This window comes from Scyliorhinus canicula, chromosome 19 (assembly GCF_902713615.1).
Source record: "Scyliorhinus canicula chromosome 19, sScyCan1.1, whole genome shotgun sequence".
Lineage (NCBI taxonomy): Eukaryota > Metazoa > Chordata > Chondrichthyes > Carcharhiniformes > Scyliorhinidae > Scyliorhinus > Scyliorhinus canicula.
Genome location: NC_052164.1, coordinates 13,075,190 through 13,102,764, shown reverse-complemented (window position 1 = coordinate 13,102,764; position 27,575 = coordinate 13,075,190). Strand labels below are relative to the sequence as shown.

Sequence of the window (27,575 nt, the reverse complement as noted above, 5' to 3'; positions counted from 1 at the left end):
CGCTGGCATCACTTTGCATCACAAACCATCCAACTGAGCTAACCGACCCCAGGGGGTAATGTATTGAAATTAAATGAAATAAAAATGAAATGAAATGAAAATCGCTTATTGTCACGAGTAGGGTTCAATGAAGTTACTGTGAAAAGCCCCTAGTCGCCACATTCCGGCGCCTGTTCGGGGAGGCTGGTACGGGAATTGAACCGTGCTGCTGGCCTGCCTTGGTCTGCTTTAAAAGCCAGCGATTTAGCCCAGTGTGCTAAACTAGCCCCTGCTGGGGTCGAAGATTGGCAAGCTAACAGGAAACAGAAAGTTGGCATAAATGGGTCATTTACTGTTTGGCAGACTGTGAGAAGTAGTGTGCCACAGCGATCAGTGCTGGGGCTGCAATTTTTACAATTTATATAAATGACGTAGATGAAAGGACTGAAGGTATGGTTACTAAATTTCCTGTCAACACAAAGATAGATAGGAAAGTAAATTGTGAAGAAGGTGTAAGGAGGCTACAAGGAGACATAGATAGGTCAGGTGAATGGGCAAAAATCTAGCAAATAAGAGTATCATTGGGGCAAATGTGAAATTGTTTGTTTTGGCAGGAAGAATTAGCTAAATGGTGAGAGATTGCAAAGATCAGAAGTGCAGAAGGATCTGGCTGCCCTAGTGATTAATTACAAAAGATTAGTATACAGGTACAGCAAGTAAAGCTCATAAAACATCATCATTTATTGTGAGGGGAATTGATTACAAAAGTAAGGAGGTCATGCCTCAGTTGTACAGGACATTTCTGAACCACATCTGGAGTACGCTGTACAGAATTGGTCTCCTTATTTAAGAAAATATGTACATTTATTAGAAGCAGTTCAGAAAAGGTTTTTCGACTAATACCAGGAATGGGAAGCTTTTCTTGTGAGGAAAGATTAGGTTTGTATCCACTAAAATTTAGACGAGCAAGAGGTGACTTGATCGAAACCTTTAAGATCCTGAGGGGTATTGACAGGCCGGATGTGGCGAGGATGTTCCTTCTTATCAAAAAATCTAGAACTGGGGTCACTTTTTAAAATAAGGGACCACTCATTTAATATGGAAATTAGGAGAATTTATCTCTGTGCGTGTCATGAAATCAAAATCATTGAATCAGTGGAATCAAAATCATTGAATATATATAGATTCTTGATTAACAAGGGGTGGGGGGGGGTGAAAGGTTATCGGGGGTCGGCGGGAACGTAGGATTGAGGTTACAATCAGATCAGCCAAAATCCTATTGAGTGGTGGAGCAGGTTTGATGGGCCGAGTGGCCTATCCCTGCTCCTAATTCGTACGTTTGCATGTAGTTCAGTCACCTAATCGCACATTTAACTCTTTCAATGGACACCTGACTCTTACACCAGATAGTTTGTGACTTTAGCAACACTCATTAGCTTCCAATGTTCCTTTAACTCAAATGGCTCTTTTCCTTTTGATTTTCAGGTATCTCAATGCCAAAAAAGAAGAAATCATCAAAGCCTTTGTTTTGTTTTGACAATATAAACGGTAAGTTAATGGTGTAACCATTTGGAGAGGCAAAAGAGGCCAGACCACATTTCTGGAAGAAGTAGGAGAACAATGGAAGGATTAAGTTATGGATGGAATTGTCGTTTGTTGATGAAGAATAGAATGACAGAATAACAAAACTTAAAGTCAGAGAATGGAAGAATATAATTTCAATGCAGCTTCAATTCCTCCTTCATAAAAGCATATTTAGTTGTGACTAAGTTGTGACTTAGTTGTGACTTAGTCAGTAGCATTCTCGCTTCTGAGTCAGACGATTGCCGATTCATAGTCCAGTCCAGGACAAGAGCACAAAAACCTAGGTTGACACCTTAATGCAGTATTCATAGAATCATAGAATCCCTACAGTGCAGAAGGAGGCCATTTGGCCCATCGTTTCTACACCGACCCTCTGAAAGAGCACCCTACCTAGGCCCTGTAACCCACACTATCCCCGTAACCCCACCTAGGGCCAATTTAGCACGGCCAATCCACCTAACCTGCACATCTTTGGGGACTGTGGGAGGAAACCGGAGCACCCGGAGAAAACCCACACAAACACGGGAAGAAAGTGCAACACAGACGGTCACCCGAGGTCAGAATCGAACCTCGGTCCCTGGCGCTGTGAGGGAGCAGTGCTAACCACTGTGCCGCCCCTATTGAGGGAGTGCTGCACTATTGAAGATGCCATCTTGGACATCTTGGCATGTTAAACCAGGGCCCTGTCCAATGGACATAACAGATCCTGAACCATTATTTCTAAGTCTACCAGGGGAGTTATCCCCAATGTCCTGGCCAATATTTACTCCTCAATTAACATCACATAATGAAAAAAACTGGTCCTTATTACATTACTGTTTGTGGGGACTTGTTGAGCACAAATTAACTGCTGGATTTACTGCATTACAACAGGGACCAAACTTCACAAATATTTCGTTGGTTTTAAAGCATTTTGGAATATTCTGAGCCATGAAGGACGCTACGTAAATTTACTTTTTCCCCTCAAAATTTTGCAAACACAATGTCAGCTTCCATTTGTAATGATGACTCTGAATTCTGCCTCACCAACACTACCATTGGCTCCAGAGTTTCAGTGCAGCTGACAACAAGACCAGCAGCTGAACATTGACAGCAGTGAAGCCACCTCATGCGGCTCATCCCAGTAATGATGTTCTCTGAGGCTGATTCCAGAAGGCTCCTCGGTTCGCCTGATGGTGTGCAAACTTGCTGAACTCTGTCCATCAGCTGGACTTCATTGCCTTCCTTCAGATCTGTCGCCAAAAGCCATCTTCATCTCCCTCCAGAATATTGTACAATATTGCTAAAACTCTAGTCCATACCATCATTGACTTGAGAATCAGCTTGTCCAATGCTCTCACCTCGTTTTTCACCTTCACCCTTCACGAATACTCTCCAAATTTGGTTTCTCACAGCATTATCCTCCATGAGTATCTACATCCCGAAAGCACCGGTGACATTCTAATACCCGGTTTTACATTCCTCTGTGGCACCTCCCAGTGTATTTGCGATGTCACCAGTCATAGCCATGGCCTCTCCAGGGACTTGAGCAGTAATATAGGCTGACACTCCAGTGTAGCAATGGGAGAGTGCTGCATAATCAGAAGCATTATCACTCAAATGAGACATTTACTTGATGTCCCCGCCTGCCTTCTTATGTGGATTTTGAAGATCTTGTAAGCATTATTTCAGAGAATTGAAGATGCATCTGACCCAATTCATGTGTGCCTGATGTTTACCCTTTACACAAATCTCACCCCATTCAATCTACCTCATCGCAACCTTTCAGCATTTCATTCTATTCCCTTTTCTCTTCCACACTTGGGTAAATTCCTCATGGAAACATCTAAACTATTCACCTAAACCACCAACTGAGGTAATGAGTTCCACATTCTACTCACTCTGGGTATGAATATTTCTCCTTATTCCTCTATTGGATTTATTAGTAACTATTTCTGGCACCTGGTTTTGGATTCTCCATAACTTTCTTCATATCTACCCTCGCAGCCCAACTCATTCAGAACTTTGTCTGTCAGGTCTCAACTGAGTTCCCTATTTTGGAAAATCTCCCTGGGGTCAGGACCAAGATTCATTGCCGCCTCACAGCGCCATGGGCCTGGGTTCAATTCTGATCTCGGTTAACTGCCTTTGTAAAGTTTGTATGTTCTACCCGTGTCTGCGTGGGTTTCCTCCGGGTGCTCCGGTTTCCCCCCACAGTCCAAAGACATGCAGGTTAGATGGATTGGCCATGCTAAATTGCCCTTTAGTGTCCAAAGGTTAATTGGGATCACGGGGATAGGGAAGGGTTTGAGTCTAGGTAGGATGCTCTTTCAGAGGGGCAGTGCAGACGCGATGGGCTGAATGGCTTCCTTTTGCACTGTAGGGGTTCTATGATTCTATGAACCTGGTGGACGTTAAGCTCGCCAGGTTTCCTGCCTGCTCATCGTTTGAACCTCCATTGTCCTCCAATACTGCAGCCATTCGAAGCATTGGGCAGAACCTTGCAGGGCCTCCTGCGGACAGGATGATCCCGTCCCACGGCTCGCCGCATGTTCCACTCCCCACCCACCCACCCCTCCGCCACAACGCATCAGGCCCATGAAATTCTGTCCTTCCTTTGCAGTCCACACAGGTTGCAGAAGATGAGTGAATGTAACGTGAAGCAGACCTAACCACATTAAAATGTGGCGTCTTGCTGAGACTACCACACATGTTCTGCGTAGAATCATCCACATTAGCTGTAAAGGTTGGAGTTTGCTAGTTAATTCAGATGTACAGTCACCTTCAGGGCTTGATTACCTGATTAGATGTGGAACTGAATCTAGATATTACACCATTGCGGATTCGCCCATGCTCCCAATCATCAGTGATGTTTACACATGTCTGTGTCACAGCATTTTATGGCACAGGAGGAGGCCATTCTGTCCATCATGCCAATGCTGGCTCTTTGAAAGAACGATACAATTTGTTCAACTCCACCCTACCCACACTCTTCCACATATCCCCTCCCCCCCCCACTCCCCTGAAACTCTTTCCCACAGCCTTGCAAATTTTTACTTTAAAGCAGACATCCAATCCCCTTTCGAACGTTACTATTGATTCTGCTTCAGGCAGTACATTCCAGCTCATTACAACTCGGAGTATTTATTAAATAGGTCTCCTCAATTCCCCTCTGATTCTTTTGCATACGATTATTAATCGATATTCTCTAACCACTGAGCTTCCTGCCGGTTTCTCCTTATTTACTCCAGCAGAATCCATCATAATTTTCAGTATCTCTGTCAATTCTCCTCTTAATTAGAATGGAAACTGCAGTTGTTTCCATTCAGAAACCCGGTCAATAATTTATCTCAAAGAGCAGAATGGGAATGGTGGCACCTGGGAGACATGGAGGTAATGGAAAGGATTGACTAGAGCTCCTGCTTCTGAATAGCTACTGATTTTGTGTGTATCTGTCTGTGTCTGTGCGTACGTATGTGTGTTTGTGTCTGTGCATGTGTGTGTGTTTCTGTCTGCCTATATGTGTGTGTGTGGCGTATGTTTGTGTATGTCTGCCTCTATGTGTGTGTCTGTCTGTTTATGCCTATGTGTGTGCGGCTCTGTGTTTATGTGTATGTCTGTGTCTGCATGTGTGTGTGTCTGTGTGTATGTGTCTGTTCGTGCCTGTTTATGTGTCTGCCTGTGTCTGTATGTGTGTGTGTGTGTCTGTTTGTGCCTATGTGTGTGTGGCTGTGTGTTTGTGTCTGTCTGTACCTGTGTTTATGTGTATGTCTGCGTCTGTATGTATGTGTGTCTGTGTATATGTGTCTGTGTTTATGTGTCTGCCTGTGTATGTGTCTGTCTGTGTGTGTCTGTCTGTACCTGTGTTTATGTGTCTGTCTGTGCCTGTGTTTATGTGTCTGCCTGTGTCTGTGTCTGTCTGTGCCTGTGTTTATATGTCTGTCTGTATCTGGATGTGTGTGTGCCTGTGTGTATGTGTCTGTGTTTATGTGACTGTCTTGGTATGTGTCTGTCTGTGTATGTGTCTGTCTGTGTGTGTGTCTGTGTGTATGTGTCTGTCTGTGCCTGTGTTGTGTGTTTATGTGTCTGTCTGTGTCTGTGCGTATGCGTCTGGCTGTGTCTGTGTATGTGTCTGTCTGTGTATGTGTCTGTCTGTGTGTATGCGCCTGGCTGTGTCTGTGTTTATGTGTCTTATTGTACCACTGATTCTGCCTGTAAAGAAAGATTTGTTCGCTGATTTTCCAAAACATGATCACTTTTCTAAAGTCCAACTCTTTGAAAACTTTCCATTGATTGTCCGATGATCAGTGCAGTTAACACCACCACCATCATACCAGGATTTTAAACTTTGACAACGCTTCTCCAGAATTTTGCTGCTTCAAATGCATAACTTGTCATTAAATTCCATTTCTTTCAATTAAAGGAGAGGACGGTTTTGAAATCTGCCATGAATTTAAGTGCCTGGAAAATGTTTTGAAACGTCAACTCCTGGAACGCACATGTCAGATTATTGAAGACTCTGAACTTCAGTCAGTTCTCGGTGACCTGGTACGATGAGACTTTGATTGAAATATAATAATAAAGCAGTATAATAATCTTTATTGTCACAAGTAGGCTTACATTAACACTGCAATGAAGTTACTGTGGAAAGCCCCTAGTCGGCACATTCCGGCGCCTGTTCGGGTACACAGAGGGAGAATTCAGAATGTCCAATTCACCTAACAGCACGTCTTTCGGGACTTGTGGGAGGAAGCCGGAGCGCCCGGAGGAAACCCACGCAGACACAGGGAGAACGTGCAGACTCCACACAGACAGTGACCCAAGCCGGGAATCGGAACTGGCACCCTGGAGCTGTGAAGCCGCCGTGCTAACCACTGTGCTACCGTGCCGCCCAATTGAAATATGAAATGGAAAAGACTGATCCCAGATTTGCTCTCTGATCTGTCCCAATTGGTGGTGTAACATCCCAAGTGTCTCTGGATTAGGGAAGTGATAGGGAGTTCTACTGACCACTATCTCATAGCTCTTATGTGGAAAGAATGAGTGTGGGGATATTGGGGAGGACAGGATTGAGCCGGGTTGCAATGTTCCTCTAATAAATTGCTAATATTGTTCTATCGGCTAACATATGCAGAATAGCCATGAAGAAACCTAGTCGGTGAACATCATCAAGACTTTTTAATCCTGTCCTTTGCCAACACCCATCCCCATGTGTTTTGATTCAGGATTGCCTAATGTTGCCCCCAATACTTACCCAGCTCACACACACTGAGGCGAGTTCCAATTCCCCAACCAATGTCTCTGTTGAAATCAGCTAGGTGACTTGGCAGAAGTTAAAATATGCAGGAAGCATCTCATAGATCATAGAATCTACAGTGCAGAAGGAGGCCATTTGGTCCATCGATTCTGCAACGGCCGCTGGGAAGAGAACCCGTCCCAAGATGACACCTCCACCCTATCCCCATAATCCAGTAACCCCACCCCTTTTTGGACACTAAGGGCAATTTAGCATGGCCAATCCGCCTAACCTGCACATCTTTGGACTGTGGGAGGAAACCGGAGCGCCCGGTTAACCACTGTGCTACCGTGCCGCCCATTACTTTCAGAGTGTCTCTTTTCAATCACGTGATTAAAGACAACCCTCACATGGTTCTTTAGAATGAGGAAGAGTTGTCAATTGTATGGAAGAAAGCTAAACTTTGCTAGCTTTATTAGAAGTAGATGGTGACCAATGCTTCCATTTTGGGTACCCTTAGTTGACATCAAATACTCCCCAGGGAAAGGACAGATGAGGGCCCATATTTGACCCCAGGGTTAAGTACAGGGTGAGCCCCATCTATGCTGTTGCAACAATGATGCAGGATTTGTTGTGTCCGCATGCCTTGTGCCATTGTTAATGTGCCAATCAACAAGTAACTTGCGGTGAGGGAAAGATACCTTGTGAATCGTGGCATGTCAGAAAGTGCTGGAAAATTGATGACACTGCTCCGTTACTTTCATACCAATTGAATCTCGCACTTTAGCACCTTGTGGGTTTTGTGAAGTTGCTGCGTTTTTACAATAAGCGGCCATTCATCTCATCATAGAATGTGAAGTCCATTGATTAATATACAGTTATCCTGATAATGACAAGATAATTGCTAATGACTGCCAATCAATTCCTCTGGCCCAGAAAGTGAACAATTAAATTAGGATTTAATAGCCATTGATGTAATAGACTAGTGAAAAGTAGTTACTGGAGATTTTGAAGATAGGAAATTTAGAATTAACTATTTTTTCTTTCTTTACCTTTTGGTCTTTTTTCTCTCTCGGTAAATCCAAACTCTCTGGGAACAATTCTCCCAGCAGGTAACAAAGACCCCCCCCCCCCCCCCCCCCCCCCCCCCCCTCCGGTGAGCACATTTAGCCGCGTGTTTCCCGGTGCACGCAGTGCCATGAAACACATGGCTATTTAACGTGACTCGTGTTGTACAGGGGCCTGAATGGGGAACGTGCGGCCGAAGCTTCACATAACCCCGTTTTGGACAGTGGAGAGCTGCGCTTGTCGGAATGCCCCAGTGCAGCGAGGGATCGGAATCACGGAGGCCCCTGAAACGATCCCCGACACCCCCACCCCCCCCACACCGGGCACCCCAGCTCGATCACACACGTTCAAAAAAAATGCCAGCTCGGCAATGACAACACAGCAGTGTCCATGCCAGCTGGAAGTGCCACCTGGGCAGTGCCAGGCTGCCACCCAGGTGGCACCAGCAGTGCCAGGGCACCACCTTGCCCAAAGGACATGGAGCTGGGGGCCTCCAATCCCCTTGGAGATCCCCACGAGTGCCATTCTTCTGGCCTCCGTTTGTGGGGACCTGTGCTGAATGGCGATCGCCTGAGGTCTCTGACGTGAAAGGAATGAATCCCAAAGCCTCAGGTAACTCGGGAATCTGCACATTGCAGTGAGGCTAACTGCCTCGCTCCAATATGCAGATTTGCCAAAATGTCATCCCGTCCACAATGGGTAGGATTAACATCGCTGCGTCTCGCAAGATTGCATTGGATCTCACGAGGTGTGGTGAGCCGGTAGATTCCGGGAGTGGGGTCTCCTGCCGTTTATTTGCCACACTTTACCGTGGCAAGCCTCTTTTCTGGCACAGCGTGGACATTGGATCGCACCCTCTTTATCTCTGTACCTGATTTGACATTGGATTCACTCACTCTAACTCACCCTCCTTCTCAGTTCTTCCTTTATTTCTATCTCAATCACAAATTTCTTTGTTCAAAGAGATAAGACTGACTCTTACAATTTCTATAGATGCACCATAGAAAGCATTCCATCTGGTTGCATCGCAGCCTGGTATGGCAACTGCTCGGCCCAAGATCGGAAGCAATTACAGAGAGTTGCGAACACAGCTCAGTCCGTCACTCAAGCCCGTCTTCCCATCTCTCGATTCTGTCTATATCTCTTGCTACTTTGGGAAAGAAGGCAGCTTAATCAAAGACCCCTCCCATCCTAGTTATTCTTTTTTCCAACTTCTTCCAGAGGGCAGAAGACACAAAAGCTTGAGAACTTGTTCTAACAGATTCAAAAACTGCTTTTTCCCTGCTGCGACTAGACTCTTGATTGGCCTGTCAATACATTAAATTGATCTTTCTATGCATTTTTCCTTTTTTACAGTTGTCGTTTTTTTTTGTACGTTGTGATTATGTGTGTATGTATGGGGTGATCTGTCAGGTCTTATCGAAGAATAATACTTTTCACAGTACGTTGGTGCATGTGACAGATTTTATCAATAAACAATAAACATTGATAAAGTTTCTCACTTACATTCTTTTGTTTTCAGCTCTGTGATGCTTGTGCTGGAATCAAAATGGAGCTCTCAGATTTGAATAAGTTGGATACAAAAGGAAAAGAGTGTGCAGAGAAGCTGCTGGGCATCTGGAGTGAGGACCAGCTGCAGAACACTGTTGAGAACAGGCTCCTTAAAGCAGTTTGTTTTCTCATTGCAGCCTTGGAAGGTAAGGAGCCAAATCTGATCCTTCAGTGTGGACAAACCAACATCCATTCTTTTCACATCGAACTAACCTAGAATAGGCGCAAATAGGCGCAGTCTTCTACAAAGGGAGACACAGTCTGCTACAAAGGGAGAATCGTAGCACACGGCAATGTGATGGCTGTATTGCTGAACGAAAGGCCTTAAACCAGAGAACAAAAGAGTTGAAATTTTGTCCTGGCAGATTGAGTTTCAAAAAGAAAATTCAAAGCTGTCAAATTAGCACAAAATCTCATGTGGGTCATAAAGTCCTTTTGGGGAAGAATATTTTCAATCTTTACCTGGTACAGCCAGTCTCCAGTCAGATTTCAACCAACTGTGGGCGGCACGGGGGGCATGTGGCGCAGTGGTTAGCATTGGAACTGCAGCGCTGAGGACTCGGGTTCGAATCCCGGCCCTGGGTCACTGTCCGTGTGGAGTTTGCACATTCTCCCCATGTCCGCATGGGTTTCACCCCCACAACCCAAAGATGTGCAGGTTAGGTGGATTGGCCACATTAAATTGTCCCTTAATTGGAAAAAATGGATTGGATTAAATTGGATTTGTTTATTGTCACGTGTAACGAGGTACAGTGAAAAGTATTTTTCTGCGAGCAGCTCAACAGATCATTAAGTACATGGGAAGAAAAGGGGAATAAAAGAAAATACATAATAGGGCAACACAACATATACAATGTAACTACATAAGCACCGGCATCGGATGAAGCATACAGGGTGTAGTGTTAATGAGGTCAGTCAATAAGAGGGTCATTTAGGAATCTGGTAACAGCGGGGAAGAAGCTGTTTTTGAGTCTGTTCGTGCGTGTTCTCAGACTTCTGTATCTCCTGCCCGATGGAAGAAGTTGGAAGAGTTAGTAAACCGGGTGGGGGGGATCTTTGATTATGCTGCCCGCTTTCCCCAGGCAGCGGGAGGTGTAGATGGAGGCAATGGATTGGAGGCAGGTTCGTGTGATGGACTGGGCGGTGTTCACGACTCTCTGAAGTTTCTTGCGGTCCAGGGCCGAGCAGTTGCCACACCAGGCTGTGATGCAGCCCGAGAGGATGCTTGGGTACTCTAAATGAATTGGGTACTCTAAATTTATTAAATACATTTTTTTAAAACGGGTTATGTGGGGCTATTGGGTATGGGGATAGGGTGGAGCTGTGGGCTTAAGTAGGGTGCTCTTTCCAAGGGTCGGTGCAGACTCGATGGGCTGAATGGTCTCCTTCTGCACTGTAAATTCTATGATACCATAACTCTAGTGAGTCATGCAGCTAGCCGAAACTATTAGCAACCCTCCGTCATGATATACTCACAGGAATCCTGGACAGGAATTAATTGGCAGCTTTGCCAATGTCGTCCATACCCAGAGTATAAGTTTTAAAACCCTTTGATTTTTGGAAACTGAGGTCTTGATTTTAAACGCCCCAGCCTCTCCCCGGACAGGAGACGGTGGGCCGGGGATTGAAATCTTGAAATTTGAAAACTTGCCGCACGTCTCTGAACTTCTTATTTGTTCCTGGGGTGTGAGCGTCGCTGGCTAGGACAGCCTTTGTTGTGGTGGTGAGCCGCCTCCTTAAGCCACAGCGGTCCATGCGATGTAGGTACACCCACAGTGCTGTCAGAGAGGGAGTTCCAGGATTTTCACCCAGCGACAGTGAAGGAACAACCAATATGCTTCCAAGTCAGGATGATGTGACTGACAGCTGGCGAAATTCCAATGCGCCTGCTGCCCCTGTCTTTCAGGGTGGTAAAGTTTGAAATGTGCTGTCGAAGGAGCCTTGGTGGGTTGCTGCCCAGCATCCTGTGGATGTTACAGCAGAATGTCGTAATGGCTGTTATTTACACCAGTGGCAAAACTCCCTCTACAAGCAGCTGAGGTACCGTTCAGAAATCACCAGCGCACAGATAGAAAGCCTCTGAGACTAAGCATTTTGCTCTTGGTTCTTTGCCAAAGTTCTCTTTTCTCTTTTCCAGATCTGCCACCAGCAACTCTGCAATTGTTAGCTCAGAGTTTGAAGATGAAGATTTTACCTCAACAACTCAATGTGGTAAGAAAAGACTGTGAACGAGGCAAATAAATACATTTATGAAATGAAAGAATACCTGGGAGTGAACTAAACTGGAAATATTGAACATTTGGGAATTAACAAAACAGAAAATAATGAACACCTGAGAGTAAATTAAAAGGGTAAATGTAGATTACTGGGACTGAATACATGATAATAGAATTAAAGTAAAATAGGAATAATTGATATCTGAGAGGGCAATGAATCCGAATAGTATTGAGTCAATAATTAATTAAATTGAGATAAATAAAAGTAATGAATTCCAACAGATATTCTCGATAACTGGGAATGAATTCAAAGAGCAATAAGCATGGCACAATGAATTATAATGGGCATGATGACCTGAATTTTTCACTCGTTCAGCACTGCATGGGTGCAGAGGTGGGCATGAAATGCGTTCCTGGCCCCTGTTCGTCCCCCGGTGCGCAATTTCGCGCTGACGGGCCAATTAACGGCTCTGTGGGAAGAGTGTGTGCATTGACGCACCGGCCCCTGTTGCTGTACGCCATGTTGCTGTACGCCATGTTGCTGTACGCCATGTTGCTGTACGCCATGTTGCGTCAGGGCCAGTGCGTAGAAGGAAGCTAGCGTAAGGGAGGGTGCATGCTGGTGTTTCTAATGTGCCCCCTCTAGGGGGCAGCTGCTGCGGAGCTGTAGCAGGGAGCTGCAGACCAGTGAAAAACAAATAGCGAAGGAAAGCCTGTGCAAAGTGCATTGAATCAGACCCAACCCCCAGTCCCCAGACAACCTTGTGAATTTCGTTTCAGTCCTGACATTGCATTCCACCCTGGATCGAGCTTGTGGGTAAAGCGTAAAGACGCCTGGCCAATTGGGCTGCCCTCCAATCATGAAGGCAGACGGGCCGCGTAAATGTGTGTTAATGGGCTAAATTGCCTGCTAGATTGTAGGCCTGCATGCTTCCGACTGTCATGCTTGCCCGCCCACCAAAATATTGCTCGAGGGCGGGATGACGATGGGACACACGCCTGATGTCTTCGAGCATGATGTCACAATCTCCCAGGTTGAGCACATGATGAGCAACTCTGACCAATAAATATCTGGGAGTGAACTAAATTGAAAACCGTGGATAAGCAGGAGCGATAACAGGTAAACTAAAATCAGCAGCTCAGAGGGTTTTATAAATGTGGGCAAGTAGCTGTACTGGGTTGCCCCTGAGAGCTGGACAGCCTTCTGAGAGTGCTGGTTTGAGTTTCCCCTGACCCCCGGGCTGCATGACAATGGCAGTAAGTGGCTGACTGTGCGGAGGTCTAGTGCTCAGCTTAGTCGAGAAGCAAACACATGGCTGGGCCCTTTATAACCGCAATGGCTCCTCAGGACTGGACCAACCTGTAAATCTCGCTCGTGAAACTGAAAAGGTGCAACCCTTTCATTCACCCGTTTGTTCTTTCTGAAGGTCACCAGCATCGTCAATGATCTGGAATGTAGCCAAGTGGGCCAGTTCCTGGAAGTGGATACCCGGGTTTTGACGGAGGCTGCCTTTGGAATAACTGCAGAGATTCTGAATGAAATCGGAATTCAGGTGAAGAGAGAAGGTGTTCAAAAGATGAGAAAAACAAGCCTCCATGAACTGACCGTTGCGTTGTACTGTCTGGAAGCACTGAGCAACCATTGAGAGAGTAAATTCCTCACATACTTAATGCACTGATTTGTCTTTTTTATTGCAGTAGAGCTCAGAGAAGATCCACATGCACTGTTCTATTTGCATTGATTCTACCTTTGCAGTGATAATCTGTGTGTCCTTCATGGATACCATTTTATCCATACAGAGAGATTATAGATGGTCAAATTCCCTTCACAGAGCTTGGAAAAGTATAAAACAGGAAAAGCATCTGCAAAAGGGAAATAAGTTCATCCACGAGGAATTCTAAAGGATACACAGCACTGAAACAGACCATTCGGCCCAAAGAAGGCATCCTGGAGTTTGTGGACCACTTGAGCCTCCCCCCATAACCCATAGTTATTCACCCAACTCCATAAGCTTCCGTCCCCTTCTCTCTCATGTGCTTCCCCTTAAATATGTCAATGCCATTTACCCCAACCATTCACTGAATGTGATAGTGAGTTCCACATTCTGACAACTCTCTGGAGATGAAAAAGATAAATGCTGTTGAATCTTTTCATCTCGCACTCATCAGGACACACACAAGAATGCCAAATTTCAAAGAAAGCAACATTTGTACTGCACAAGAAAAGGGGCAGATTGGTTGGCAGAGTTGAATTGCCAAGTTGAGTTAACTTGCATTCATTAACTTAACATAACCTATAATAGTGAGCAATAATATAGCTGGTTTTATAGCTTTACTAAATTAGTTTCAACCATTTGAGTAAGCATTGCATTTTACATCTATCAAAACGATAGGGGATGAAATGTAATTCCTCATGCTGAAGGGCACATTACCCTTCCAATTCATATGTATCTTTCTTGTGACATTATTATCAATACAGCACACAAGTGTAGTCTGAATGGCGATTTGCAAAACCTTGGGACAACTGTGAGTTATCATCTACAACTATGTGTCAGGAATGTGGGAAGTTAACGAGATTAACGAGATTAACAGTGAGTCTGAGATGAAAAACAAATAACAGAAAAGTAGCGACATTGGACGCCATCTAGAGGAATAATGAGATGCGATTTACCCAGCAACAAGATTAGCAGGAGTCTAGAGACATTGAGGTGTGAATATCAGAAACATTGTTTACCAGAGATCAGTGGGGCTATACAAATGATGACTTCTAAAGGCAAGGAATTTGAGAAAGGTAGACAGCAGAATCCACAGAGGGGAACATCAAAGAGATTGAACTGTATAACTGCTACCGCTCTTTTTGGGGAAGCTGGCTACTTTTCCCTCCAACAGTCAGCCAGGCCAGTTCCATCTAAGATCCAAGCCATGGAAGCATGTTCCAGCTAACATTTAGAGCCTCAGCAGATTGCAGACACAGTTTTGTGCATTCACTGAACCAGAAAGAGACGTTTTCCCAGACTTGGCCATCTATGCGATAGATATTGTGTGGTAACTATTAGCTGGATTTGACCTATAGATTTAATAACATTGGATGTTGCTTGGGAAAGGGTGTCTCAGTTATTTCAGGGAAGATGGGTATGTTTTGGGAACAAGAGGTACAGGTAACACGGTATGTTTAGTTATTCATATATTTAAGTGTCATAGCACAGTCTTTTGTTGTGTGTTTTTTTCTTTCACTTTAATAAATGTTCTTTATTAATTATTTACACAATGACTGAACTGATTCCTCACTGGGTTGTTCAATGTTCCTCACAGTATTCATGGCTGTATATCTTGGCATTAGACATGGCATGATGTCCATTAATCCCAGGTTATTTCCTGGATTTACCTCCCTGAAGAACATTAGTGATCCAGATGGATCTGTAGTTACATGGTCACCATTACTGGTGCTAACTTTTTATTCCAGAATTTTTCAATTCATTTCGAATTGAAATTCCTTAGCTGCCGCAGTGAGATTTGAACTCGTGCTGGATCATTATCCAGGCCTCTGGATTACCAGCCAGAGTCATAAAGTTCAGATTCTTCACCGACAAAACTACAGTAAATCTACACAAATCCCACTTCCAGTAATAGCCTTGAAGGTTATGACATTTCATGTGCAAATCCACATACGTTTTAAAGCTTGTGACGTTTCCCGCTTCTACTCCCCTCCCAGGAAGTGTATTCCAGACTCCCACCACCCTCTGGGTGAGAATGTGTTTCCTCAAATCCCAGCAAGTCCTTGCCCCTCACCTTAAAATTATGCCCCCCCCATCAACCCCCCCCCCGCCCCGTATTAACCCTTCAACTAAGGAGATCAGTTGCTTCCTAGCCACCCTATCCATACCCTTCATAATCTTTTTTTTTAAAGATATTTTATCCCAAACATGTAGACCAACAGTCCATCAAAGTATAGTTAACAATTTGTACAGTTTTTGCTGTTTTAATCCCGCCCCAACCCCTCCCCCGCCCCCATGCCGAAAAGCTCTTCAAGTAAAGTTATGATCGGCCACTATTGCGCCTCAAAACCCTCTTCTGACCCCCTCAACTCAAACTTCATCTTCTCCACCTGAACAAAGTCATACAAGTCCTCCAGCCAGGCTGCCACCCCCAGCCGTGTAATCAACCTCCAAATCCACAGGATAATCTGGGGGGCAATCAGAGAGGCGAAGGCCATGACATAGACCCCTTTCCCCTCCAGCAGCTCCAGCTCCTCCAAAACCCCATGGCCCCTCCCCCCCACCCAGGACGGCCCCCGCACACTTACTTCCAGGTCCCGCCATGCGTGAGGTGAGTAATCCACGCCAGAGGGGCGGGGCCAAACTCGTCGGCCACTCAGCCCATTGGGGCCCGGAGAATCGCCGGGAGGGCCGCTGTCAACGGCCCTTGACCAGCATGCCGTGAATCCTGGGGCTGGTTTCGCACACTGGGCTAAATCGCTGGCTTGTAATGCAGAACAAGGCAGCAGCGGGGTTCAATTCCTGTACCAGCCTCCCCAAACAGGCGGCGGAATGTGGCGACTAGGGGCTTTTCACAGTAACTTCATTGAAGCCGGCTTGCGACAATAAGCGATTTTCATTTCATTTTTCATTTCAATCCCACCGGCGCCGGACAATGCAGAAGCCGACTTCGGGGTGGCGGGGCGGAGAAGCCCGGCCCATCTCCCAAAAGCTCTCCAGATTCTCATAACCCCAGAACATGTGAGCATGTTTTGCCCGCCCCCTGCCCACACTCGTCTGCCACCCCCTGGAAGAACCCACTCATCCTCACCCGAGTCGCGTGCACCACCTTGAACTGAATCAAGCTCACCCTCGCGCATGGTGGACTTCACCCACCGCATCACCTCACACCACAGTCCCCAACCTATCCTCCTGTGCCTTACTCTGCTCTCCGAACCAGCCGTATATGTCCCCAATCCTACCCTCTACCCAAATCATCAGGGAAGCAACAGTTGCTCCAACAGTGTGAAATCCGGGGAACATCAGCCACTCCTTTCATGTGAAGTCCCACACCTACATTCTGAAATCCATATAAACCACAGGAACGATTCTCAGGCCCGTTGCGCTCTCGCTCAAGTACGGTGAATAGCGGGAGAGACCGAAAATGAGAACTACACCAGGCGCTAAACAGTTTGCGATGCAACCTGCCGACTGCTGCAGGCGAAATTGGGATCCCGCCATAGCATGGCGAGAAAACACTTAAGACCAATTTCCATACAATTAACAGGAGCGACCCCATATCCAGCGGCCTCCCGTAATTTAGTGGCCTCCCCAGCAGGTGGTCACGGGCAAAGAGCCCAGGACCACTGGGCTTGCTGAGGGGGGGGCAACCACATGGGCACCAGCATGCCAACGTCCGGATCATGTGTATCCATTCTGGGGGCTATCATAGTGATGTACCATCAATTCGACTCAAGACACATTTAGGATCCGAACTATGGCTTTAATCAGCTAGTTGTTAGCCCGGTGGTCGACTACAGAGAATGGCCGACCACCGGGAACTCTGGGTACTTATATCCCGCCTCGGAGGCGGGGCCTACTTACCTCTCGACCAATTGGAGAGCAGTCACATGACTAGTCCCAACCAATCGGACGAGAGGCACATGACCAGCCAGAGCCAATGGGAAGCCAGTGCTCTGCACAATGGCAGTGCTCATATCCATACCACCACACATAGGCCCTGCCCATTTGCACCACCAACCACTCATAACCCCCACCGACTGCTGAGACCTCTGGCCTGCGGCTGAAGGCTATCGCTAATAAGGAATTGGCAAACGTGGTTAGGTGAGCATTTCACACAACCCAAGTGGATTCCCGCGGGTGGGCAGCACATGTCGCATGTGGGAGTCATTGCCTGGCATCTCAATCACTTTGATGCATGGATACTGTGCCTAAACACTGCGGGAGGCAACACCACACAATCAACATCCGAACACCCACAGGAGATGGGACACAGCTCTGGGAACATGTCCACATCCGCAAGATGGGTGAGTGATATGGGGAGGGGGAGATGGCTGGAGAGATGAGCCAAGGGTTCGGAGGTCAGCCTGCTTGTGGTCATGGGTTTTTAATGGGTCAAAGGTGTCCAACAATGCCCCCCACTCTCCCACTGGTGCTGCCCCATTATCCTCCCCCACCCCCCGGATTCCCTCAGTGATCCTCAACATGCTTCGCCTTCCTTGCTCTACTGTTATGCCTGGGTGTGTCCCCAGGATGCACATCTGAGGTGGAGGCAGCCAACTGCTTACCATGTCTTGGCTTTTGATGCCCCTGGCAGGTTTCCTCTGGGGGCCCTGTGGCCAGAGGGCCCAGGCACACTTGTCGACGCCACATGCACAACCGTTCCACCTTGTCCCCTGTGCTGACTGCGAGACGCGGCCTCATCAGAGGGGTGGAACGCGGGGCAGCTGGTGGCTACCATCCCCACTCAATGGGACGGGTTTGGGTTGTCACCCAGCGCCGCCTCCTCCTGGACATGCTCTGCGGCGCCTCAGCAATGCCCACCTACGACTGGGACAAACTCCGCAGCTCCTCGGTTATTTCCATCTGAGAGCAGGACATGTCCCAAAGCACATCATCAAGGTCAGCCTGATACTGGGTCACATCCCCCAGCGAGTTGGATAGTCAGCCGAATCCCTCAGCTATGGCCGTCACCGACTGCGCCATGCCTTCAACACTGCGGTGTTGGCCTCGATGCCACGCATTGTCGGTGACATCTCCTGTGCCTGTAGCCTCTGGGACTCCTCCAATCGGCTATGGAACTGCTGGAGTGTCGCTGACATCTCCCTCTAAATATCCCAACCACATCTCCATCAGCTTCAGGTAAACCTGTCCCAGAGGCACAGCACAGCATCAGGCTGGGAGCCAGCTGGGTCCTGGGATCCAGCAGTCCTCCGCCTGCTGTCTCACCTGGGGGTTCCTGCCTTCACCTGATGTACATCCAAAACTGTGTGGTGCTCACCAGACTGTGCCCCAGAAGCCTGCCCACTAACATTTCTCACCGAGGTATGCGTATCTGCCCTGGTGGAGGGTGGGGATGACAGCTACGATGCGTTGATCATGGCATCCTTGGAGCTTTCCTCCGAGGTGTCCTTCTGGGTGGCAGAGGAAGGGACCACTCGGGATGTGCCATGCCATCAGCTGAAGGACCTACGGGAGAATGGACATGTGGTTAGTGGGAGGGATGGTCAGTCAGTAAGGCAATAACAACAACATCCAGAATTTTGGAGTTGGTGATGAGTGGATAACAGGGAGTGTGGTGGAATGGACTGGACCGGGATCATACACGGTGAAAAAGTGAAAGTGGACGGTGCAAAAGCATCTAGACCACCTCCGAAGCAGGGAGCCAGCCCTTCATCCCTCCTGCCCGTCACCCAAGAAGTAACACCCCCTAGGCGCCCAGACACTGAGATGTACAAGGTGGAAGGCTCTGGGTCCGACATGGAGACACAAGGGTCCATGTTTTCGGGTGACAGCTTCGCCAGGAAGCGGGTGCTGGCATGCCCCCCAAGACATTGGCGCGGAGGCGATGTTCCCCAAGCGAAGGCTTGTGGACTTCTGGAGGGGGGGGGGGGGGGGGTGTTGTAATTCCACGAGACCCACAGGGACGACCTAATTGATCTCTCCGTGGGGCTCATGAAGCACAAGCTCCCTCGCTGAGGGGCAGAGGCCCAGCAGAGTGGCTCGTTAATCTCACCCAATAAAAGCCGGCATCTTCGGATGGTCCCGGCTGGGACACGTTGTGCCCTCCAACGCTTTGCGGTGCTTCTTTTTTTGAAAACATTTTGGCCTTACCTTTTCAGGACTCCTCGTGACGACAATAGAGAGGATTTGTTTTATTTTTGAGGGGAGCCAACAGGGTTTGTATAATTTGCACAAGGGGCTGTCGCCAACCCGTCCCAGTTTGGGAGATGGATACAGAGTAAAGCCACTCCTTATCTGTGCCATCATCCCACGGTTCAGAAAAGCAGCCAACAACAGCAACTGCATTTGTCAAGTGCTTTTAATGTAGTAAATAGTCTCAGGGTGTTTCGTAGGACCGTTATCAATAGAATTTGACACAGAGCCATATAAGGAGATCAATTGACCAAAAGTCTGATTGAAGAGTGAGGTTTTAAGGAGTGTCCTAAAGGAACAAGAGGTAGAGAATTGGAGAAGTTTGGAGGGAGTTTCAAAGCTGCGGGCACAGGCAGCCGAAAGCAAGCCAGCAACATGCACGGTAGCATAGTGGTTAGCACAATTGCTCCACAGCTCCAGGGTCCCAGGTTCGATTCCCGGCTTGGGTCACTGTCTGTGCTGACTCTGCATGTTCAGTGTGGGTCCCCTCCGGGTGCCCCGGTTTCCTCCCACAGTCCAAAGATGGGCGGGTTGGGAGGATTGGCCGTGCTAAATTGCCCTTAGTGTCCAAAATTGCCCTTAGTGTTGGGTGGGGTTACTGGTTATGGGGATAGGGTGGGGGTGTGGGCTTGGGTGGGGTGCTCTTTCCAAGAGCCGGTACAGACTCGATGGGCCAAATGGCCTCCTTCTGCACTGTAAATTCTATAAATCTCTATAAATAACGGAGTGATTACAATTGAGGCCAGAATTCGAGGATTCCAGATACCTCAGAAGGCTGTGAGGAGATTGCAGAGACGGCGATACCAAGGAGGGAATTTAAAACTGATCAGGTTGCTGCCAGCAAGCAGAGAGGATGATTGAGTGTACAGGATTTGGTGCGATAAGGGCCCAAGCAGCAGAGTTTATGGAAGTCAAAACAGGGGAGATGTGGTGGTGGGCCTTGTGGCGCATCCCTACCTCTGGGTCAGAGCTCCGGGTTCGAATCCCACTTCAGGACTTGATGGCCACGGAAGGTGCGATTACAGTCGGCCTTTGAATCCATCCAATAATAGTGTCAAGTGTAAGAGAATTTCCTGGTCAGACATACTACAGAAGGTGATGACAAACCACTACAGTGCTTTGCTGAGGATAATCACGGATCAATCCAATGGGAATCTATGGTTGCCAACTACCTAGGGCATAGTACCTGGGGGCATAGTACCTGGAGGAAGAGGAGTCCGAAATGACACTGCAAATTTATCCTCTTTTTTTTAGAAAAATAGCAAAAACACTTTCCCAAATTGCGAACCTATTTACAATTTTGTAAAATATTGTGTTCTGGAGCGGTACAGTGGCGCAGTGGTTAGCACTGATGCCTCACAGCGCTGAGGACCCAGGTTTGTTCTCGGCTCTGGGTCACTGTCTGTGTGGAGTTTGCACATTCTCCTCATGTCTGCGTGGGCCTCATCCCAACCCAAAAGATGTGCAGGGTAGGTGGATTGGCCACGCTAAATTGCCCCTTAATTGAAAAAAGAAGAATTGGGTATTCTAAATCAAAATTTAAAAAAAAAAGCATTGTATTCAGTTCTTAGCCGCACATTCCTATATCTGGAAAATATGAAACATTAACCGAACCTTTTAGAAAAATTGTTTATTTTACGCATAATTTCAGTCTGATCTGTAAGTGCTTTCTTTACAAGTAGACAAGACAGAGATAATCTGACAAACACTGCATATCTATACCCATAAACTCAAAATAAATCCAAATGAGGAAAAGCATTCTTTGTACAAAACGTTTTAAAAATGTAGAAATTATTCCCTAAATGCAATATTGAAATTAAAAACTGTTAAATAATTGATCCATTTTATATTACAATGTAAATTCTACAGCAAATCAAAGGTTACAATTCGAAAAAAAGGCATGATACTGATTCAGTGTCAGACTGGTGGGGAGATGTTGGAAATGTGGAAACGGAGCTTCATAATGCTCCATCTGTTGGTAGTGTATGAAGTTACACCCCATGAATTCCAGAGAGGTATTACACAGCAGCATAGGGAGTTTCCCCACATAGGTGGAGGCAAAGGGAATAAAGAGCACTAGTGTATCCCTCTCTATTAATCTTCACGTTGCTCTTACATCGGTCGTCCTGATCCAGGGTGGCATCAGTATTGAGCGAGGAGCTGGCGACCTGCCTGTCATCGGACGTAGGCAGCGAGGCGGGAGTCTTATCAATGTAAGGGAAATAAATAAACATTTCAAAATTAGAGGGTGAAGCCAAGATGAGTAGTGTCGTTACTGGTTGCTAGTTTCACATCCGCAACGGTGCAATTGGCATGTAACAGATTCAGGTTTAAAACCTAAGCTATCCGTATCTTGCCAAAAGAGGGAGCCAATGTCCTGTGTCACCATCTATTACAGTAGTGTAAATACTGAAGGCTTCGTATTTGAATCTTCAGTTAAGTACTGGGTACAAGCAGAAATTAGGATATTCCCGAGAAAGACCTGTACATATGTATCACTCCCACCCTCTCTCCAGTTCCCCATTCTGTTTTCGTCTTCTGTGTTGCTTGGCAGTATCTCTTGGTTTCCAAACACATGAACCCACTGTTTGGTTAAACAGAAAGTATCAAAAAATAATAGTCCGAGAGGGTTTGCAGGCATTTAGTGTTCTCTGGTCAAGGTCCCATTTTAGTGCACAAATCTCTTGAAAGAATACTGGGCGCACACCACAAGTGTTCCTGGGCTGCAGCAGTCCAGTGTAATATATTTGAATGTGTGAATGCGTCTGGGATAGGTTCAAAGCCACTTTGAGGTCAGCTTTTCTAGTGCACATTCAGCTTGTGGCAGATGTCTTTTGGTAGGTCGGTGGTTCTACACAGTCACACACAGTGAGTTCAGATCAGCAGTGGCACAGCCACATACACTTTCAACGCCATTGGCTAGCATTGCAGACTGCGAGCAGAGCACAGCACTCCATGGTCATGGGTCCTTGGGCTCTAGTCTGTAAGAGAGGTCGTAAAGCAACTGCTGATTGTCGATCACATGGAGCTGACGGACGTACGCCTTAATCTCAATGTGGTTTGCAGCCAATTCTGATGCCGGCTCTGTAACGGAAGGAGAAGAAACAGCCATGAGTGGGGGAGCAGCAATTCTCAGTGCCAAACCGTCCAGCGACACCCGTGGTTGAGTTGGCCGCACTCTCGCCTCAATGTAACGAAGGTTGTGAGTTCAAGTCCTACTTCAGGGACCTGAGCACAAAACTGAGGCTGACACTCCCAGTGGAGTACAGAGGGAGTGCTGCATCGTTAGAGATGTCATCCAGCAGATGAGACTTTAAACCGATGGCTGGTCTACCCTCACAATCCAGCGTCATTACTTCAAAGAGGAGCAGTGTCTAACCGATATTTATCCCCGGTAAACATCACCAAATGCTCAGACAATCAGGTCATTGACACACTGCTGTTTGTGGGAGCTTTCTGTCCGCAAATTGGCTGCCAACTTCCCGACGCAGCAACAGTGACTGTGCTCAAAACTACTTCAATAGTTGTAAAAAGCTTTGGGAAGCCCTGAGATTGTGAAAGGTGCCATAGAAATGCAAGTTCGTTATTTTTTTCTCTCCCCTTTTTACGGTGCCCAGTGCATCACCCGGTAGCCAAGCTAAGCAACGCAGGCTGGGAAAAGCAGGAGTTCTTTCTCAGTCTTTGCTGCTTCAGCTGCACATAGTCAATATGGTGATATAGATTCTCTCAGCAATTCCTGGTTTCGAACATAGAGTTTAAAGCGCAGAAGGAGGCCATTCGGCCCATCGAGTCTGCACGGCCCTTGGAAAGAGCACCCCACTTAAGCCCCACACCTCCACCCTACCCCCGTAACCCAATAACCTCATATGAGCTCCAGTCCCTAACCCTGTTGGCTATCCATTTATTCGCTAGCATGTGGATATAAGGCGTGACTATGATGCCCTTCATAACCGGTAACCGACCAATTCTCTCGCCTACAGTATTTACTCAGGTAAAATAGAGCTGAATGGGGCACCTTCAGCAGTGAGATATTTGTTGCAAGATTGTTAATGTTACAGGTCTAGTGGATTTTTAATTTATTATCTGCGTTCCCAACATTATTGGCTGCCAAGTCACTGTTTATGAAGTTTTCAGGACTGATTGAACCCCCCCCCCAGCCCTTTCTAAATGCTGGATTGTCAACTTTATGGGATTACAGTACTGTGGTGTTTATGATGCAGGACCAGAAACCGGAAGGTCGTGAGGTCAAATCCAACAGCGCAAGCTGGGAGATCTCATAACTGAGGCCAGACAGAAAGCTCAGTTACCTCAGGGATGGGGACCTGCTGCCCCCTATCTGGTCTGGCCTCCTTCTCGCTCCAGTCTCAGCGGCTTACTCGGTCAGGCCCTCTCAAGCAACCCCAGCTAACCACGCAGCTGCAGAAACAATTGTGAGCAGGCGGCTCACAGTCACCTTCTCAGGTAAGTGCGACCTGAGCCTCATGATTCACACCCTGAGAACAAGTCTTTTTGTAAAAAGGGCAGCCCTTCACCTCAACAACAAGAACACTAACCCGGGTATAGCTCTGGATGAACCCATTAATCTTATTCTCTCTTGAGAGAGAGGAAAGAAAACAGATGGACTGAGTTAGTTGCTTTGCGTGCCCCCACAACACTAACTCTGAGGATGGCATCCACTGCTCCCATTTAGATTAACCAGCTGACAAAGCACTGACTGTTTAGTTTCTCTCCATTACTTACTGAGGGGGGTACTTCGATATCTCCTCATGGTCCGTACCGCGTTGGCCACCATGTGCTGTAAGAGAGAAGGCGATACTTGATCCAATGTAAAAGATTTGTAAATGTACCAAAGGACAAGATCCTTTTTTGATTCCTAAACACACTTCAATTGACCCAACCTTGCATAGAATCATAGAATTTACAATGCAGAAGGAGGCCATTCGGCCCGTCGAGTCTGCACCGGCCCTTGGAAAGAACATCCTACTTAAGCCCACACCTCCACCCTATTCCCATAACCCAGTAATCCCACATAAACTTTCTGGACACTAAGGGGAAATTTATCATGGCCAATCCACCTAACCTGCACATCTTTGCACTGTGGGAGGAAACCGGTGCACCCGGAGGAAACCCACGCAGACACGGGGAGAACGTGCAGACTCCGCACAGAAAGGAATCGAACCTGGGACCCTGGAGCTGTGAAGGAACAGTGCTAACCACTGTGCCGCCCTTATCTAACTATTTTCCTGTTCCTTGCCAATTTCTATCTCATTGCAATCCTATGATGTACTTTTCAACATTCACCATGTTAAAAGCGCTATATAAATGCAGTTCATTGTTGGAAGGTTGGCCTATGCTATGCAGCCATTCCCTTCTTCACCTTGTCCTCTGCTGCTCGATGCTCCAGCTACTAGGACACGCATGACAGCAGCCAACTCATCCCCCGGAATGATAGGAAAGAGATAGGAAACTCACATTCTGTGGAGCGCACGAGTAATCACCTGCCATAGGTTTGCATTATTGCTGAGTCACAGCTTTGCCAAAATACTAAGCGCATACATTTAACAATTTGCGCCGCAGAGTGAGTCAGCGTTTCAGAAACTGATGCTGCTCGACGAACGTGTCATCGGACTTATCCATTTTATCTGTCAGAGACAATCATCTCCCAGTCCCTCAGGGCACAGTGCACCACACCAAACAACTTTCACAGCGCAGGGATTCAGGAAAACACTTGTGTGCGATGAGTGAGATCTGACTGGCACCAGGTTTGCGCTCCATGGCGGGGGCACGTTGAAAATGATTGGTGTTCAATATTACCAATTTACCAGTCATGGATCTGGTGAATCTCACTGGTGAAACTAGCCTTTTTCTGAAATCTCTCTAGTCTGGGTTCATTGCAAGATTCATGCTAAAAGGTGGCACGTGGCGCAGTGGTTAGCACTGTGACTGCGGCGCTGAGGACCCGGGTTCGAATCCCGGCCCTGGGTCACTGTCCGAGTGGAGTTTGCACATTCTCCCCATGTCTGCGAGGGTTTCATGCTATGCTAAATTGCCCCTTAATTGGAAAATAAAATAAAAATAATTGGATACTCTAAATTTTTTTTATTTTTATTTATTTAAAAAATGATTCATGCTAAAGGAGTGGAATCAGGGATCATATTCCACCCTTCAAGATATTTAATGAAAAGGTACAAAGAGATTATGATTCCCCAATTGTAGCTACCCATGCAAATAGAGGGTTCTCATCAAAAGAATCTCAAGGTAACTTTCCCTGCCCCCTGTTTTAGAGGGTAAACCAATGTAGTGCTGAGCCGATATCCCAGCTGATAATGCAGCTGAGTTTCTTTCTGTACTGTGTGACTTAATCCCTTCAGGACAACTGAACAGCTTCTTACATTTAAATTAGTCATTGCAAATATACAAACTGACTGACAAGAGTTTTGTATTAAGCTACAGTGTCCACATACTGATCAACATTGGGTCTCTGAGATGGGATTTTGAAAGACAACATGCTTCCACCATATGATCATTAGCAGCTGGCTGTTGTCGTCATTACTTTCAAGTAGTTTTGGATGTCTTTGGAGGGGCTGGTTTAGCTCACGGGGCTAAATCGCTGGCTTTTAAAGCAGACCAAGCAGGCCAGCAGCACGGTTCGATTCCCGTACCAGCCTCCCCGGACAGGCGCCGGAATGTGGCGACTAGGGGCTTTTCACAGTAACTTCATTGAAGCCTACTCGCGACAATAAGCGATTTTCATTTCATTTCATTTTCATGTCTCAATGTCTTCATTGTTCTCAGTAAGTGTAATTGTATGATTCTAATGTATGTGCTGTGTTTCATTGTTGGAAAGGTGTTGGGTTGCAGAGTTTTAGGACATGTTCCCTAGATTTTAGGTCATGAGCGTGGATGCAGTGTGCTAGAATACTGTCCCTTTGGAGACTGCAGGATATAGTGTGCTAGAACATTGTGCCTTTGGAGACTGCGGGATGCAGTGTGCTAGTGCACCCTCCCTTTGGAGACTGCGGGATGCAGTGTGCTAGAATAATCTCCCTTTGGAGACTGCGGGATGTAGTGTGCTAGAACACTCTCCCTTTGGAGACTGCGGAATGTAGTGTGCTAGAATACTGTCCCTTTGGAGACTGGGAGAAGCAGTGTACTAGAATACTGAACTTTTGGAAACTGCGGGATGTAGTGTGCTAGAATACTGAACTTTTGGAAACTGCGGGATATAGTGTGCTAGAATACTGAACCGTTGGAGACTGTGGAATGCAGTGTGCTAGAACACTCTCCTTTTGGAGACTGGAGGATGCTTTGTGCTAGCACACTGTCCCTTTGGAGACTGGGGGATGCAGTGTGCTAGAATACTGTCCCTTTGGAGACTGGGAGATGCAGTGTGCTAAAATACTGAACTTTTGGAAACTGCGGGATGTAGTGTGCTAGAATACTGTTCTATTGGAGACTGGGGGAAGCAGTTTGCTAGAACAGTGTCCAGTTAGGGACTGGAGGATGCAGTGTGCCAGAATACCGTTCTTTGGAGACTGGAGGATGGCGTGTGCTTAAAGACTGTCCCTTTGGAGACTGGGGGGTGCAGTGTGATAGAATCTTGCCCGATAAAGACTGGGAGATGCAGTTTGCTAGAACACTGTCCCTTTCTAGACTGGGGAATGCAGTGGAGACTGGAAAGTGCAGTGTCTTTCTGGATTGACAATGGCATGCGCTCAAACAGTGAAAAAAATACTCACCATTTTCTCAAAGTTCACCAATTTATTCAGGATCGTTTTGTTGCCCTCATGTATAAAGGTCATGTCTGGAAAAGTCACCAAGAAAGAAAATCACTGTAAATGGTCCAGTAATTATAATTACTTCAAACCATCAAGAGTTTTGTATTAAGCTACAGTGTCCTACTTAGACCTAAAAGTATATTGTGAGTTTCTGTGTGAAAACGGCCAGAGGAAAGTTGGAAAACAGAGACCCTGGAAAAAGGGGTGAAAAATAATATCCGGTTACAGATCAGTGAAACTCAACGCACTAAACGTCCCTCTATCCAGGGGAAGATTTGAAGAATACCTGAATTATTCCATTTAATTGTTGTCT

The 27,575-nt window shown here is 46.7% G+C and overlaps 2 protein-coding genes across 3 annotated transcripts in view; one reads left to right on the top strand and one right to left on the bottom strand.

Annotated features, from left to right (window-relative positions):
- The window catches only part of LOC119954423 (gasdermin-A2-like), a 45,957-nt gene extending 32,673 nt beyond the window's left edge, over window positions 1-13,284 (top strand). For both annotated transcript variants that reach the window (XM_038779624.1, XM_038779623.1), the window contains exons 6-10: window positions 1,465-1,527; window positions 5,966-6,090; window positions 9,369-9,543; window positions 11,535-11,608; window positions 13,041-13,284. In XM_038779624.1, the coding sequence (XP_038635552.1) occupies window positions 1,465-1,527; window positions 5,966-6,090; window positions 9,369-9,543; window positions 11,535-11,608; window positions 13,041-13,259 (656 nt within the window). In that variant the 3' untranslated portion in view covers window positions 13,260-13,284. The remainder of the gene's footprint in view (window positions 1-1,464; window positions 1,528-5,965; window positions 6,091-9,368; window positions 9,544-11,534; window positions 11,609-13,040) is intronic.
- Window positions 13,285-21,098: 7,814 nt separating this feature from the next.
- rapgefl1 (Rap guanine nucleotide exchange factor (GEF)-like 1) overlaps window positions 21,099-27,575 on the bottom strand; it is a 98,758-nt gene continuing 92,281 nt past the window's right edge. The window contains exons 15-17 of the mRNA XM_038779615.1: window positions 27,224-27,288; window positions 24,225-24,279; window positions 21,099-22,568 (exon numbers count right to left, since the gene is read on the bottom strand). Of these exons, the coding sequence (XP_038635543.1) occupies window positions 22,444-22,568; window positions 24,225-24,279; window positions 27,224-27,288 (245 nt within the window). The 3' untranslated portion in view covers window positions 21,099-22,443. The remainder of the gene's footprint in view (window positions 22,569-24,224; window positions 24,280-27,223; window positions 27,289-27,575) is intronic.